The sequence below is a fragment of the Boleophthalmus pectinirostris genome, unplaced genomic scaffold (assembly GCF_026225935.1).
Source record: "Boleophthalmus pectinirostris isolate CB_2022bp ecotype Guang Dong unplaced genomic scaffold, ASM2622593v1 HiC_scaffold_18, whole genome shotgun sequence".
NCBI lineage: Eukaryota > Metazoa > Chordata > Actinopteri > Gobiiformes > Gobiidae > Boleophthalmus > Boleophthalmus pectinirostris.
The window spans coordinates 42984975-43003059 of NW_026571133.1; the positions used below are offsets into that span (position 1 = coordinate 42984975).

At 40.3% G+C, this 18085-nt stretch overlaps 1 protein-coding gene across 1 annotated transcript in view; it reads left to right on the forward strand.

The window, feature by feature from the left end:
- Window positions 1-1771: 1771 nt before the first annotated feature.
- Window positions 1772-18085, forward strand: part of mamdc4 (MAM domain containing 4) — a 44875-nt gene continuing 28561 nt past the window's right edge. The window contains 12 exon segments of the mRNA XM_055153209.1: window positions 1772-1894; window positions 9883-9975; window positions 10243-10404; window positions 11682-11807; window positions 12467-12703; window positions 13426-13548; window positions 14224-14382; window positions 14758-14861; window positions 15940-16095; window positions 17296-17386; window positions 17464-17577; window positions 17931-18011. Coding sequence (XP_055009184.1) covers window positions 1858-1894; window positions 9883-9975; window positions 10243-10404; window positions 11682-11807; window positions 12467-12703; window positions 13426-13548; window positions 14224-14382; window positions 14758-14861; window positions 15940-16095; window positions 17296-17386; window positions 17464-17577; window positions 17931-18011 — 1483 coding nt within the window. The 5' untranslated portion in view covers window positions 1772-1857.

Below are 18085 nucleotides of genomic sequence, written 5' to 3' on the forward strand. Positions count from 1 at the left end.
CCACCATAGCAACCACCATGACAACCACCATAACCACCATAGCAACCACCACAGCAACCGCCATGACAACCACCATAACAACCACCATAGCAACCACCATAAAAACCACCATAACGACCATAACAACCACCATAGCAACCACCATGACAACCACCATAACGACCATAACAACCACCATAGCAACCACCATAAAAACCACCATAACGACCATAACAACCACCATAGCAACCACCATGACAACCACCATAACCACCATAGCAACCACCACAGCAACCGCCATGACAACACCATAACAACCACCATAGCAACCACCATAGCAAGCAACATAACAACCACCATGACACCCACCATAACCACCATAACAACCACCAGACAACCACCATAACCACCATAACAACCACCATAGCAACCACCATAACCACCATAGCAACGACCATGGCAACCACCATCACAAGCACCATAACTACCATAGCAACCACCATAACAAGCACCATGACACCCACCATAACAACCACCATAGCAACCACCACGACAACCACCATAGCAACTACCATGGCAACCACCATGACAACTATAACAGCCACCTCAGCAACCACCATTACAACCATCATGACACGCACCATAGCCACCATAGCAACCACCATAAAAACCACCATAACGACCATAACAACCACCATAGCAACCACCATGAAAACCACCATAACGACCATAACAACCACCATAGCAACCACCATGAAAACCACCATAACGACCATAACAACCACCATAGCAACCACCATGACAACCACCATAACCACCATAGCAACCACCACAGCAACCGCCATGACAACCACCATAACCACCATAGCAACCACCATGACAACTATAACAAATACTATAGCAACCACCATGACAACCATCACAACCACACAACCACCACAGCAACCACCACTGAATGGATATTTGGCATGTCTTAAGTTGGGGGTAAGTCAATTTCTAGGTAAATTTGTGTGAAAATAAAAAAAGAAAACCCCTCCAGATTTTTTTATATGTTGTAGTAGACGCATAGGGCTACATTTTTTCTATTGGTGTCATTGAAGTCGAGCGTGTCCCTTATTGTCAATTTCAAGTTCAAAATATAGGTCAAAAGGTAATTCATCTCAAAAGAAATCGAATGCAGAAATAAATGGATTTGGATTTCTTCTGATTTTCCCTTTCCAGAGATTCCTTGGTTTTTGATAACGGACCAGTCGTTTCTGAGTAAATGCAATTTGAAATTCGGTGACCACTCAAAAAAGTGAAAACATGAAATTGCGATATATCGGAAACCATTGGTCCAATCAGGCTAAAATTTGAGATTTGGGCTTTCTTGGCTATGACTTATCCATACATCAATTTTAGTTGCAACTGGCCAATGTGAGGGTTCAAATTGCATTTTTTGTGTGGTGAATTGAGGTGGAATAGCCCAGAATTGTAAATATACAGGGTTTGTTGGCATGTTTTTGATGAGGAAACATTATAACATAGATCAGAAAGTACCATACTGCATTTATTTGATTGTCTTCTCGGGAATATGTGTCAACTGCATTTGACCCATGCTTCATTTCAGATGGGTCGACCTGTCAGGAGCAGTGCAGTACCCAAAGTCAACACCACCTGCTCTTCACAGAAACAGTCAGTATCTCTGCATTTCCACCATGCCCAGACACTTTTATAACATTTTGTATCTTCCTTCACCTCAGGTTTTATCACAGCACGTCTGCCCATACAGCTGTGAGGAAATGTCTTTATGGCTTATTACAGGTGCATTGTGGGTAAACCTAAAGTCCAGACCTTATCTCCAGAGACGCAGATCCTTCATGGAGGAGTGGAGCAAAGATGAGGGTTCACTTCAGTCTGCTGTTTACTCTGTGGGGTAAGACTCAATAGTACTACAGCTTTATGGAAATATGGAATGTATAAGGCAAATGCTGTGACATAATCTTGTAGCATGTCGTATTTTATTTTATATTTGAAAATGAACACATCTTTTACGTGTTCCTGCCCTCTGACCTGATTATTTGCGTGTAGTGTTGCGTCTCTATTGCAGTTATATTCAGGGGTAGAAAGTAGGTAATTCTAAAAATGTATTTACTTTAACTGTGCCCAATACCTACATCAATATTTAGTCCCAGAAAGATGATCAGATTCACTTAGACGTTGCTTTTTCTGTTCCGCGAATCTATAAAGAAGTTGGATGTAAATCATTTCAGTACAAGGTTTGAAAGAGAATTCCATCTAAATGTGCAGGGTTTGTGTGTTAAACATGTGGGAATGAAACAAAACACAACTCCAGGTCTGTTTGTGTTGAGGAAACTACATTCCTCTATAACATAAATCAGAAAATAGAGTAATATGTGCTCTTTAAAGGTCTGATATTACTGCAAATTGTGTCTCGTGAGCTTTTAGTCATGTTAAAATGCCGTTGCCTCCCCAAAAATATACACAAACATGGAGTTGAGTTGTGTTGTTTCATTCTCACATGTTTGAGCAACACTTTATTATTAGTCTGTCTACATCTCCAAAGCTCAAAATGCTCTGTTCCAGTTTGTGATATCATTTAGTGGTTGTTTTAGCTATTTTAGTGGGGCCCAAAGTGGTCCATACAACAAGCAAGAAAGAAAATGGAGTCTTAAATAACTTATTTATAAGATATTTATTTATGTTTCTTTATATTACAAGAATGTGTTGTTTTAACATATACATCTGAAGACAACACATTACATATGCACATTACATGCAGACTTTGGGAATGGCTGCTATAGAAAAACCTTCAGAATCCGTGGATCATTCATTCAACCATTTTTACCTCCGCCAAGGAGGTTATGTTTTTGCCGGTGTTTGTCTGTTTGTTTGTTTGTGTGTTTGTTTGTTTGTTTGTCTGTTAGCAACATAACTCAAAAAGTTATGGACCGATTTTGATGAAATTTTCAGGATTTGTTGGAAATGAAAAGGAAGAACTGATTTCATTTTGGGGGTGATCCGGACGAAATCCTGGATTCTGGATCACCAAAAATTTTGTTTCTCAATATCTTGGTTAATTATTGACCAAACCCCATGAAATTTGACTCAGGGATGGACCATGGGATCCTCTTTCATATTCCAAAGGCTGATCCGGATCTGATCCAGAAGACTGATTTTATCGCAATTTATATAAAAAATGGGGGTAGTCCTTGGCGGAGGTCTGCGCTCTCTGACTGCTTTTCTAGTTTCAAATTAAAACCAAAAGTAAGAAAACGAAAAAACAACAATTTTCTGCATTATTTGCCTTCAAAGCCAAAATGAAAAAAAGGGATAACAATTTGTTTTTTCAATTACTGATTTTGTGTTTAAACAAGTAATGGAAAAAAAAGGTTACCCGTTTTATCCAATTTTGACCATGGGTCTACAGTATAATGAAAACTGCAGATGCCAGACTTTTGCGCCGCATACGGACTGAACCAGGATTAAAGCAGGACTAAACCAGGACTGGACCAGGACTAATATTGGACTTGAGAAAGAGAGACAGGTCCCCGAGACCATGAAACAGAGTGTCCACAAAGCACGAGTCCTAATTCTGTCCTGGTTCAATTCTGATTTAGTCCTGTTTTAGTCCTGGCTCAGTCCTGTTTTAGTCCTAGCTCAGTCCTGGTTTAGTCCTCTTGGTTCATTCCTGGGATCATTCCTGTTTTAATCCTGGTTCAGTCCGTATTTTCATTATACACTAGATCCATGGTCAAAATGGTGCAGAGAGAACAACCTCTGTCTGAACCTTTCAAAAACAAAGGGGTTAATATTGGATTTTAGGAGGAACAGCTGTTCACTGTCGCCTCTCTACATCATGGGCACAGAAGTTGAAAGGGGACTAGGCCTCCCTGCTCTCATGTCTTTTTATCGATGTGGAGTGGAAAGTGTGTTGACCCAGTCCATCACAGTGTGGTACGGCCACTGCTCAGCCCAGGACAGGACAGATCTACAGCGTGAGGTCAGAGCAGCAGAGAAGATCACTGGATGTGACTTTACACCCATCAGTGACGTTTATGAGGAGCGTTGTAGAAGCCTCCAGGATCATGGGGGACCCTCGCACCCTCCCACCACCTGTTTGTTCCTCTGCGTCTGGGAGGAGACTGAGGAGCATTAAAGCTAGAACTTCTCAGCTGAAGTTCAGCTTCTTTCCTGAGGCTGTCAGACTTGTGAACAGTGCACACTCACTTCCTGCTTGGGTTGCCTCTCTCTCTATCGTGCCACGTTTTACTACTTGTTCACTGGACTGCTAAATGTTGTTGTTTTAAATGTATATTTTTTTAACATTGCTTATTTATTATTGTTTTTATCTCTTTCTGGATCACTGGGCCTCGGGGAGCACATTTCATTGTCATGTGTTTCTCTCGCATGTTTGAATGACAAATAAAGAACCTTGAACCTTGAACCTTGAAAATTCGATGAAACAGGAAACGGCTGTTATCCGTTTTTTTTGTTTTGTTTGTTTGTTTGTTTGTTTGTTTGTTTTTCCATTGCTCGTTTAAACACAAAATCAAAAATTTAAAAACGAATCGTTATCTGTTTTTTCATTTTGCTTTTGGAGACAAATAATAAAAATAGTTGTTTTTTGTTTTCTTATTTTTGCTTTTATTTTGAAAAAATGAATTAACGAATGATCCACGGATTCTTCAGTTGCTTTTATTTTTGAATATTTGAGTTTTACCTTTGGTTCAGCTGAAGATGCCATTGAAAGTCTCTAATATCTGCTGGTGCACTGAGGAGTGGAGCAGTTTGAATGGGGCTAAAACAATAGCTGTGGCTTCAAAGTTTAGAAAAAAACAACAACAAAAAACAGTGTGCATGAGGTTAGAGTAAATAAATCTTTGATGAGCAACTTTGAGTGTGCAAAAATGCCAACTCAGTGCTACTTTGAATTACTGGTTCTACACCTTCACAAATCCTGCAAAATGGACTTCTGATTTAGTTTAAAGGGTCCATATTACATATTGAAAACAACTGACAGCACATGTTTAGAAGAAAGTGTCAAATGGGAGAAGAAGTTGCATACATGTTTTATGAATTCTTTCCAAAAACACACACAGTCTGGGCAGGTCCAAAATAAGTGAGAGCTGGTTTCATGTTTCAGTTTGTGTCCATTGTTCTTCTAAGATGATTGTTTAGTGGAGAACAGTGATGTAGAAGTTTGTAGCAGATTTCTCTTTACTTGTTGGTGATGAGATATTTGTGAGGTCATGTCCGTACATTTTTCCATGGGATATTGTCAGTAGAGTCGGGGTGTCACAGTGCACGAGTAGGGCTCTGTTTGAGAGGTGCACTTGTGATGATAGTCACTCTTTTTCCGCTGTGACTCATTATAAGACAAGTTTAAGTGAAGATGAAGCTGAGTAAGTAACTTGTGAAAAGTTTTTTAAACTTTGGTGCAGCGTCTTCACTCACGCTGCTCAAGTCGTGTGGCCCTGTCCTGCCGCTTCCCCAGTTTAGGTTCCTGGCTCCACTAATGACATCACTCTGTTACAGCCAATGAAACAGCAGCAGGTGTAACCCTGTCGTCATATCACTGAATACATCTCAGAATGATTAATAAACAAAATGTGAACTAAAACATGTTCAATTAATACTACTGAGTTTGGAAAAAATATAAGAATAAACTTATATTTTTGTTTATTAAAATAAAATGGCAAATAATTGGTAGGAACTATTTTGTCTTCTCCAAATATTGGTTGTGACATGTCCCCACTGTCCCTATGCAAACCTACACTTTTGTTTCCTCATCACAAACAGACCTGCAGTTGTGTTTTGTTTCATTCACACATGTTTAACACACAAACTCTGCACATTTAGCCTGAGTTTTTTTCTCAAACTGAAAACACTCAGGCTACGTCCACTCGACAACGCTCCTGGATTTTTTTCTTTCCGGGTTGAAAAAAATTTGCGTCCACACGAGTCGGATCAGTAAATATTCATGTCCACACGACAACGGAGCAATGAGTGAAAATGAGGTAATACATCTGCCACACCTGTATGTGGCGCTGTTAACAATGATAATAATATTTAATAATGCAGATCTCATCACCATTTTTTAAACTTTAAGGCATCAATAGTGAGCTGTTTTTTTGAGCACTTTGTTTATGCAAATGAGCCATGTGGTTTTAAGTTTAATTTCCATAAAACGTAAACAGACATGATCAAAGCTGTGTGGATAGGGAAGGATTGAGGACACAGAAACGATGTGTCTGGACGCAGATTGTTTCTGATGATCCGTGTGTGGAATCTGTGGTGTGTGTTCTTAACATTAGCATTAGTCTTGGTTGTAGGGTGACAGGAGCGGCTCCGTAGGCTCCACCTGTCCCATTTTGACAACGTTCGTGTGGTCTGTGGAGGCTGGTTTGAGGGCTGTGGGCTTCGCTGCATTGGAGGATCCTGGCGATGACGAGCTCGTGATGTCATTGTTTTCCAAAAGCTGCAGTTTGCTTGACCACATGACAACACGACGCCGGCGTTCTCAAATTTCTCCACTCTGGAACCCGTTCTCCAAATAATCTGTTTTCGCCCACCCGAAATGCTGGCTCCATGTGGACAAAAGGCCAAAACAAATACAAACTCTTCCGTTTTGACCAAAAAACTTTGTCGTGTGGACGCCCCCTCAACATTCCACCTTGTGATGTCATGTGGTGATACTCCAACACCTTCACCAGAATCATTTGGACAATTTCAGTCCTGGAAATTGCCAATTTTCTCTACTGAACAGAGGGTAAATGTAGCTGTTCATTTTGAAAACTACTGCTTCATGACATCACAAGGTGGAACAGAACAGTTTGAGTTTTGGAGATGTAGACAGACTAATAATAAAGAGTTACTCAAACATGTGTGAATGAAACAAAACACAACTCCAGGTCTGTTTTTGATGAGATTGCAGCATTATAACATGGTTTAAAGATCACAAGACTCAATTTTGCTTAATATTGGACCTTTAATGTTATTGCTTTTTGTGGTCTCCATGGAGATTGATATATTCACTATCATACCAAGCAACATTCCAGAAAAGCAGTTACATCTCCAAGCAGCTGCTGTATCTGACATAGTTACATACATAAAATAGAAACTTATACTTTAGTACCTGCATGTGACCTTTGTGATAAGTTCTGATAAAAGATTTGAAATTACATCATATCCTGAGTTTTAAAAGACCTAACAATTAAGACTACAGCAATCACAACAGCTCAGGGAATTGGAATATGAGGTTGTCGGGTTGAAGCCTAACCTACAGGAAGTGGGAGCAGAGCAATAATCCGTGAGCAGTGTGCAGTGGTTTCCAGGTAAGCCGGTGACGCTGGCTGCCCTTTTGGACACATCCACATTCATATCTTTATTACTCTTAATGCAGTTCATACGCTGTTGTTCATCGAGGCTAATGCTTTGTTTTTGTTGTAATATTCTGAGCTGCTGTCTAGAAGTAATAATGTTGTCACGATACTAAAATTTAAGTTAATTTTGACAGTGTTGTTTGACAGATTACATGTACTGGAGTTACGTAATCAGAGTACAAATTATGAGTAAATGTATTCAGTTACAGTTACTGTTTCAGTGAGTGGTTATTGGATTACAGTTACTTTGTTGAAATAAATGGATTACACAAAGGTATTTTCCTGTTTTCACATTTGGGGCTATATCCCTTTTTTTTTTTTTTTTCTCGGTAATTCCACTCATTGCAAGACACTAAACCAGGAATAAACCAGGTCTAAACCAGGTCTAAACCAGGTCTAAACCAGGACTAAACCAGGTCTAAACCAGGTCTAAACCAGGACTAAACCAGGACTAAACCAGGTCTAAACCAGGACTAAACCAGGACTAAACTACAGGTCTAAACCAGGTCTAAACCAGGACTAAACCAGGACTAAACCAGGACTAAACCAGGTCTAAACCAGTCTAAACCAGGACTAAACCAGGTCTAAACCAGGACTAAACCAGGTCTAAACCAGGACTAAACCAGGTCTAAACCAGGTCTAAACCAGGTCTAAACCAGGACTAAACCAGGTCTAAACCAGGACTAAACCAGGTCTAAAACCAGGACTAAACCAGGTCTAAACCAGGTCTAAACCAGGTCTAAACCAGGACTAAACCAGGATTTAACAGGACTAAACCAGGTCTAAACTAGGTCTAAACCAGGATTTAACAGGACTAAACCAGGATTTAACAGGACTAAACCATGCTGCGTGGACCGTGTCTCCTCTTCTTCTATCAATAATATTTTTAATTTGGTTAAGTAAAGACTCGGCCTTTTCATTGTCTTTTAGCAGACAAAACATCTTATTTATCTAGATTTCCTGGTCTTTGGTTCTCTACCGCAAACCAAGTAATCCAAAGTATTCAGATTACATTACTCACTTTAAGTAATTTAATGGATTAAGTTACAAACTACATTTTGGTGTATGTAATCTGTAATCTGTAGGGGAATACATTTTAAAAGTCACCTTCCCAACACTGCATTTTGATACTAAGAAACAGACTCACTGCTCAGTACTGATTCAGATACCATAGGGCAGGGGTCTCTATCCTTTTTAATCCAGTAATTAAACAAAAATGCCAGTGGCTGGAAGAAGTTGAGACAATTATAAGAAAGAGGGCAAGTCTTCAGATACAGTTAGATGCCCATAAAACATAAACTACTGTCCAAAGTTAGGCTTCAAAATTATACATTTAATTTAGTAACAGGCATGTAACTAATCAAATATTTGTTATTCAGCACAATGGTATAATTCTGAAATCCTTTGGCGAGCTACTTGGAAGGGGCTGGAGAGCTACTGGTTGCTCCCAAGTTACAGGTTGGAGACTCCTGCCACAGGGTGATCAGATTTTCAAATTTCAAAACTGGGACGCACCTCGGTTTAGCTTGATTCATCAGCCGGTTTCACTTCATGGAAACTGTCTGACCTCGCAGCGTTAGGATTCGTTCGCTCGACGGTAGGCGGGTACTTTTTGAAAATTTAACCCAGGGGTATCAAACGCAAATTCACAGAGAGACAAAATTAAAAACTGGGACTAAGTTGTGGGCCAAACTAAATATTGACTGAAAATTTTCAACAATATCTGCTGTTTTCTCTTCTTTTGAGATATGTAAACCTTTATGTCTTTAAATAAATCTTTAATAATCATTTTGCTTAAACATTGAATCCAGAACAAGTATAACGCAAAATATAATAATAATAATAATAATAATAATAATAATAATAAATAATGTAAAGCAACTACACTTGCCAACTTCCTTCAATGAAAATCCAAACTTTCAACTATGAACAGTCAAAAATCATAAAGAAAACATTCCTCCGAGCTCAGTTTGCTGGACTGTGATTTACTCTGATGCACATGGGTCCAAAGCAAATACAAATACTTGGCATCTCTTCTTAGATACAAGTTCATCAAAGTAGTAGTATTAGCAGTAGTAGTAGTCTTAGTAGTAGTATATTAGCAGTGCCGGTGGGCCAGCTCTAATACATATTTGATATGATCTCACGGGTCTAATATAATTATATCACAGGCCAAATGTCTGAGTCTGAATGTCTGGTTTAGACAGTAGAATGTGATTTTCAACATTAAATCATAGTACTTTCTTTTCTATTCTTCTGTGTCCTTATTTTTGTGTAATCCTCAGTGTTCCAGTAGGTTCTATAGTGGTCCATGTGTGTGTACTAGTCTATGTGCTCTTCTACTTGTTGTGATGCAACTCAACATCATTCTAACAGTTCAGAAAAGCTTCATTTCCGTCCTGTCAATGGGATATTTTTAGAGTTGATACTTGCTCAGATGAGGATCTGGTTTTGATACTAGTTTTTGTATCGTTTAGTATCTGATTTTGAAATGTCGACTGTATGTTTTGTGTTGCAGTGGTTGTAGCAGGGGCCCAGTGCTGCCAGGCTCCAGAGAGGAAGTGTGACTTTGTGTGTGACTGCCCCGACTGTGAGGATGAGCTGGACTGTGGTGAGTACAACGCCAAGGCTAAACTGACAGAAGCACAAAGGTATAACACATAGTAATGCTAACTGAGTACTACCTGATAACAAATATAACTCTTATTCATGCATTAATAAATTGGGTTTTAAAAAAGTGGTATTTTGCTGTGGCAGCAGTGTAGTGGGTTCAGCATTTATGGAAGTAGTTCATGTAGTTAGTTAATTGAGTATGTGTGTACTTTTTACTTTTACTTAAGTACAAAGCAACATGATCCTTTTCCTGTTTTTCCTGCAGGTTACACAGGGGGGGAGCAGTTTGTGTGTGACTTCGAGCAGGGGCAGTGTGGCTGGACGGACGAGGCCCAGAACACACTGTACAAATGGGAGAGACGACAGAGAGGAGACGCCCTCACACACACCGGACCATCCTCAGACTTCACCACAGGAACAGCCACAGGTCACACATGTCACATACAGAGCACATGGCACACGTGTTCATCACACATCTTCATACACACATCTTCATACACACATGTTCATACACACATCTTCATACACACATGTTCATACACACATGTTTCATACACACATGTTCATACACATGTTCATACACACATCTTCATACACACATGTTCATACACACGTTCATACACACATCTTCATACACACATGTTCATACACACATGTTTATACACATGTTCATACACACATGTTCATCATACACATGTTTATACACACATGTTTCTCTGACATGGTAAACATGCACTGTGTCATTTTTCTACTGGAGATGGAGATGTTCTTGCTTCTTGCCTGGAATGTTCCACAATACTGGTTCATCAAAGCCTGATCTCGTCAGACCTCAGACCTCAGACCTGAGTGCCTGAGAGCCTGAGAGCCTAAGTGCTGGTGGTGGTCGGAGGGGCTGATGGTGCAGATTGGCAGCCTCATCAGTCTGCCCCAGGGCAGCTGTGGCTAATATAGTAACTACAACACTGAGTCTAGAGTGAATGAAGAATGCTCGGTAAAGCTGTGAGTGTCTTGAAAGCGAACGCCTCTAATTGAATAAATGCAACATGTATTATTATGCCACACTGTGGAACATTCCCTGCAAACCAATGACATCTCTATGGAGCAAGCTGGAAACATGCTCTGTACCAGAAAGAAGCAGCTTTAAAGGAGCACTGTCACTTTTCTAGATGGTGTTCTGTCGTCTGTTTTGGCTTTGGCAGTAAAAAAAAAAAAAAAAAACTGTACGTGAATAAATGCCTGATTTTTATGGAGACAAGCCGGAGGAAGATCTCCCACCATAGAAGTTACACAGTGCACCTTTAAAGTTAAAGTTTATCATGTTTTAATCTTACCATTTCCTGTTATGTAAGAATTTTAACGGCCTTAGGTACGAAGCACATCCTTAAGCAGTATGCTACTAAAGGCTACGTTTGCTTTGATTTTATGATTTTAAAATGACTTCAGTACCCTCTGTTACCAGAAGAGGGCGTCTGACACTTTAAGTGTTCACATGTTAAAGACAAACCGCAGCTACACAAAATTTTACTTTACTTTTTTTAACTTATGCACATTTTTATAGTTATATTCACATAACTATGAATGATTTAGGCTAAAGGTCGTGTGAAAAGAAGCTTCAGATGATTTTTCCTCCTGTCACTCTGAGTGTCTCATATCGTGTAAAAGCATGAACTGTTGTCAGAGTAAGTGTGTGGTGCTGTGTTCCAGGCTGGTTCATGGCTGTGACTGCAGTGAAGTCAGAGCAGATCAGTAAAGCTGTGCTTGTCTCCCCTGAGCTCAGACAGTCTGCTCCTACGTGTCAAATCAGCCTCCGCTACTTCCTCTGGGACTCAGGTACACACACGTGTGTGTGGCTCTCACAAGTTGTGTTCTTAAAGGTCCTATATTACTCAAAACTCACCCCTGTGAGCTTTAAGCCATGTTAGAATAGAATTACCTCATCAAAGACATACCATATACAGTATGTTTGAGTAATCCTGCATTATTAGTCGGTCTACATCTCCAAAGATCAGAATGCTCTGTTCCACCTTGTGATGTCATGAAGCAGTAGTTTTCAAGTTAACAGCTCCTTTTATCTTTTTTTCAGTAGAGATCGGCACATCCAGGGCTGCAATTACTTAAATGATTCCAGAGAAGGTGTTTGGAGTTTAAAAACACAGTTGTGCACTTCCTATATTAGCACATGACATCACAAGGTGGAATGCTGTGTTTTCTGTTTGAGAGAAGAACACAGTCACACACAGGGTTTGTTTGTTAAACCTGTTAGAATGAAACAAAACACAACTGTGTTTGTGATGAGGAAACTACATTATAACGTAGATCAGAAAAGCATAGGGCTTGTGTTTTTCTATAAATGAGATCATTTGGAGTGTATATATGCCCTCATATACTCTTTAATTATTCTACACACACACTGTTTAATGTCCGATTGCTTGTCAGTGTAATTACATTCCCCCACATTAACCTGTCTCCTTGTACTCTTGTGTGCTCAGGTTTGACAGATCTAGGCCACGCCCCTCTCTGGGTTTCAGTGCGTTACCCTGGCGATGAGGAGGAGGCGGTGCTGTGGCGTCCAGAGCCCAGCAGTGTCCGCGGGTGGAGAGAGGCCACTGTGTTTGTGGGCAGGATCTCCTCCACCTTCAGACTGGTGTTTTACTCTATGAGACGAGAGGGGCGGAGTGCTGACGTAGCTCTGGACCAGCTGCACTTCCAGCACTGTGCTCTGCCTGGTACATACATACACACTATTACCATGGATGAATATGAAATACACTTAAGACTGTCATCATGGTCATGCTTAACTGAATTTACAGCACCAGTCAAAAGCATCAACGCACTTTTTCATTTATGTTTCTTCTGTAGTTTCAGAATTATTTACCTTATAGATTCTCACTGAAGGCCTCAAAACTATGAATGACACATACAGAATGAAGTAAACAACAAATACATTTAAAAAAAAATCTCATCACTCCAAACTCACACCTGTGAAGTGAAAACCATTTCCAGGACTTCATCATGAAACTCACTGACTCTACAAAGCAAAGGATAGATACTTTGAGGATTTCAGTAGAAAAAATAAATAAATAAATAAATAAATAAATATAATAATATATAATATATATATATATATATATATATATATATATATATATATATATATATATATATATATATTATATATATATATATATATATATATATACTCATACTTCCATTGAATTCCTTGGCATTAACATCGAGGACTGCTCTGATATCTGATATTGCTATCAGCTCAAAAAATCCATATCTGGCCTGCTGTTATTTTTACTATATTAGGCTTTAAAATCCATTCAGCAAAATCTGCCAATACTGATACTGGAACTGATATGTAACCTGTCTTTATTAACTGTCCACTCAAAAGCTTCAGAGCTTCAGACTGTCACATTTTAGAATAATTCTCCTGTGTGTGCAGCTCCCCCTGCAGGCGGCTGTGGTTCTAACATGTTCCAGTGCAGTAATGAAGCCTGTGTGGAGCAGAGGTTCAAGTGTGACGGGACAGACGACTGTGGGGACGGGAGCGACGAGCAGAACTGTGGTGAGACACCTAATAAAGTAGAAAATACATAAATCTAAGTCAAAGAGAAACATCTGCACAGAAACAAGCAGGGGGCCATCAAAGTCCACCACAGAAATCTCAAGTGAACACCATCTCCAGATGTGGCCATACTGGCTTGTCAAAGCCTGATCCTGTCAGATCTCAGAAGCTCAGCAGGGCTGAACCTGGGCAGGACTTGGATGGGAGACACTGGGAATTCCAGGTGCCACAGGGGGGCGCCAGTGGCAAAAACTGTTGTTGTGTCCTTAGGCAAGACACTTCACCCACATTGCCTAGTATGAAAGTGGTGTGTGTGTGAGTGATGGTGGTGGTCAGAAGGGCCAAAGGCACAGATTGACAGCCTTGCTTCCGTCAGTCTGCCCCAGGGCAGCTGTGACTGCAGTAGTATTTTACCAACACTGAGTGTTGAGTGAATGAACAATGAACTGTAAGGCATTATATAAATGCAGTGATTAATTAATTAATTAATTAACCTCCATTTTAAACCAGATAGATAAACACTGTTAATGATTTGCAGTTATACAAATGATACAGTTTAAGATGAAAAAGAAATTCACACTGGAATTCACATCCCAGAATTCTAAAGAGCCTAAAAAGTTAACTGTGGTTTCAAAACATGTGGATAAAGTGTGATGTGTTTTGGTGTGTGTGCAGAGGATTACCACCGCTGTCACTTTGATGAGGGCCTGTGTGACATGTGGGACCTCAGGTCTCTGTCTCCTCTCAGATGGATCAGAACCAACCAGAAGAATATCTCCACCACAGACCCAATGAGCGGACCAGGCCGGGACCACTCCAACAACACTGCTACAGGTCCTTCAACACACCGTCAACACACAAGTCACATGCAACCAAACCAAATCTATTTGGACTAAATTGCTCTAAATAACTAACCTTATGCAGCAAGATGGATTCTTGTAATATTTGTGAGCTCACACACTCATGAGAGTCCATCTTGAGATACTCCTGCTGTAAAGTTTAAATTCATTTCAAGTTCAAGTTCATTTGTGGACAGAGAAGAGGTCAGTGTTTTTCTCTCTACTGGATGTAACAAATATTTGACTTTTTGGATTGTTCAGAATGACATAATATACAAATATACACAATTGCATTGCTTATATTTCCAGTTTGGTGCATTTAAATAGTATCTTTAAATAGTGACATTTATTCTATTTATTTCTGTTGCAGGTCACTTCCTGTATGTGACGGTCCCAGAGTCTGGACTGAAGACAGACTGGGCAGCTTTTCAAAGTAAACGTCTGGAACCAACGAACAGCTCCTTCCCCTGCAAGGTACCACTGTCAGTCATCACACAGACGTACGTGTGAAGGGGAGAGGCTGAGGAGGCTGATGGTTCTGCTGCTGCGGTGGAGGAGGGGACAGTTAGAAAGTGGAAATGTGGTTGGAAAGAAAAGAGCATGTTAGAGACTCTGTGTCTGTCCTTGAAGGAATGACTAAATATGATGAATGTAACATGCACAGATCAAAAGTGTTCTACAAAAGACACAAAGCCTTTATATGAGAAATCTGAATGTATTTAAACAAGTGATGTGTTTTCAGAAAGGAGCGAGTAACCTTGCTCCTGATTGGCTCTTTGGTTGCACACTATGCCTTCCAAATATGAAACTTAGTTTCAGAATGAGCTGCTATAAGCGCTCGCTCCCACTGGCTGCACTTGGCTGGGTGACATCATCCTTCAGTTCACTCGGTCTGTGTTTGAGAGGGAAAGGTAGTGTGTAGATGAGACCATAGACTGTATATATAAATGGACATAGCCAACCTGCAAGCCGACACTTCCAAATAGGAAGTGAACATGGAGGCTCTTCTGGCTCCATCGACACCAGTTGAGTTTACATTGAAAAATTGTGTCCCTCTCTCTGTATCTGCTGCTGTGATCCTCATCATTTTGGTCCTAAAATGTTTGTATTAACTCACACTGCATGTTCCTGTTTTTATTTCGTTCTTTTGTCCATAAATAAATTCCTTTTCCTAATATCGAACTTGGCTTCAACGTTGCTCCTATAACTGCTGGCCTAATGAGCTTCATTTGACTTTTGAGCCAAACTGTGTTGGTGACACCACACTCTTATTCCACTTGTTTATACAGTGTATGGATGACACACACCAAATCTAGCAACATTACAACAGTAATAGCACAACATTATACGACAGACTGCAGCTACCATACTGGCCCCAGTGCATGGAGCTTTTACTGAGAAGAATTCATACAAATAAACACATACAAATCTTATAGTACAGTATAGCCAAAATATAATCCAAAAATTCCATGATAAATATTAACCCCCCAGATATATTGTGACAGGCGAGCCCCCCTCACACTGTGCTGTGTGTTTGTCCCTGTGTCTGCAGATGGTGATGTACACACACCAGTTCGGCCCTCGCTCTGGTGGGCTCACGGTGCTGGTGGCAGACAAGAACATTTACCCCGTGTGGGAGAGGGGCGGGGCTCTGGGGGACCTGTGGGTGCGGGCCGAGGTGGAAATCAACACCAACTCCACTTTCCAGGTCAGTTTTGTCCACTACCTCAAAGTTTTAAAGTCTGTTTCTCACTATAAAAAAGAAGTGATTTTGATCCTCGTTCAGTTCTGTTTCATGTTGAGACTCTAGGGCTGCAAGACAAATCACAGTCAAATTTAAGTCAGAATTGCATTGAACTTAGCAAATCATAAAGTCAAATACCATCATTTCCTCCACACAAGTCCCAGTGTTTGTCATAAAAAATCTCTATTACATATTTTCCCGAATCACTCAGCTCAAACAGACTCAGAAATGACACATATAGATAGATCGATATATATAATAGAGTCAAGAGGAATGACTGAAACACGAGCTGTTTAAAGGTTTAAAACCTTAAAGCCACAGTTGATTTTAAATATGTATGTAAAAACATGTGCATCTCATTAGTGCTCATTCAGCTAGTTGCTTCTATTTGTGGCTGTGATGTTCGCGTGGCTTGTTTTGAACTTTTTTATTTTTCTCAAAGGCTTGGTCGCTGCTGCCACTGCATCTCCTGTTAATAAGCAGCTTCATCTACAGTAGCAGCCACTGAATACAAGTACAGGCTCAGTGAAAAGAATTCATTCAGATTAATAATCTCTCATCTCCACAAACCTAACTCTTATTTGGCCTGGAGGAGAGTCTCATCTTGCATGTTTCCATGGAAATGTTCTTTTGGCATTAATATTCCACAGTGTGGCATAAAATGATCTATGTCCATGGACAATGTTCTGAAATATGGTTTTAACCTTCTATTTCTGTGGAATCATGCAGGTGATGTGCCAAATCCAGAAAGTTACATACTGTATCTTTATGAAATCAGAACTACTGCCATCAAAATGAAGTCATTTGAACTCATTTAGATATTTATTGTTTGCAGTATTGTTTGTTAATAGCCTCATTTAAACTGCTTCACTTCTCCATGTTGTCTCCAGTGGGACCAGGAGATGTTCCCGCCCCTTTCATTCTTTTTTAATCAGGTCTGAATTTTGTGGCAGCAGTGTCTCAGTGAGTAGTGTATTCCCCCAAAACCTAAAGGTCTGTGGTTCAATCCCAGCTCAAATCAGTGCTTATTGTTGTTGTGCTCTTGGGCTAAAACCCTTCAGCCACTTTGCCTTTGTATGTGTCTGATGTGTAAATGAGTGACTGGGGGTCAGAGATGTTTGTAGACCTGGGTAGATAATGTGTTGTTGTATTGTTTGATTTCAGATCTTAATCATGGCTGCCCTCAGAGACTTTGAATACGGAGGCATCGGTGTGGACAGCATCGTGCTGTCTCCTGAGTGCCAACTGTCCTCAGGTAAAATACTGTGACTGGCTCTGCTGTAACATGTGCATTTGTATTCATATTGTAATGCTGTGTGTTGTTTTGGGCAGCAAACGGGAGCTGGGCTAACATCCCCAAACCTCCTGCTCACCCCTGCACCTCCTCAGAGAAGATATGTGACTTCAATGTGGACTGTGACGCAGCAAAGGACGAGGACACGTGTGGTCAGCTGATAGTCAATATTTATCCTACTCCAGCCTGTGCTTTTGCACTTTAAAACTCACAACTGAACCTGGCCATGGCTCATGTGAAGCTCAGAACCTCCAGAATTCCCTCCATGAGCTGCACAGTCAGTGTTAGTCACTGACTCTTGACTGGTGCAGGTGGGGTGGGGTTTAGGTAGTGACCATTTGGGATCAGAGAGAGGCATTTTAGGTTTAAACCAGCTGGACTCTCTGTGATCTGAATGGATCTGTAATATCAAAAATGAAAAACAATAATCAAAGTTGACAATAAAATTAGCATGTTTATATATCATTTCTATTAAATAATGTTTTGTGTGTGTTGTCTGTTGCAGGTGACTTTGTGTACCCAGAGGGCTACAAGGGCTGGACAGACTCCAGTGTGGGGAGTCAGGGCTGGGACTATAACTCAGCAGGTGCATGTCTTTTATTTCAGGGGTGATGCCTTTTAGTTGTCATTCATTTAAATAAGCCTGAGTTAGCCCAAAGT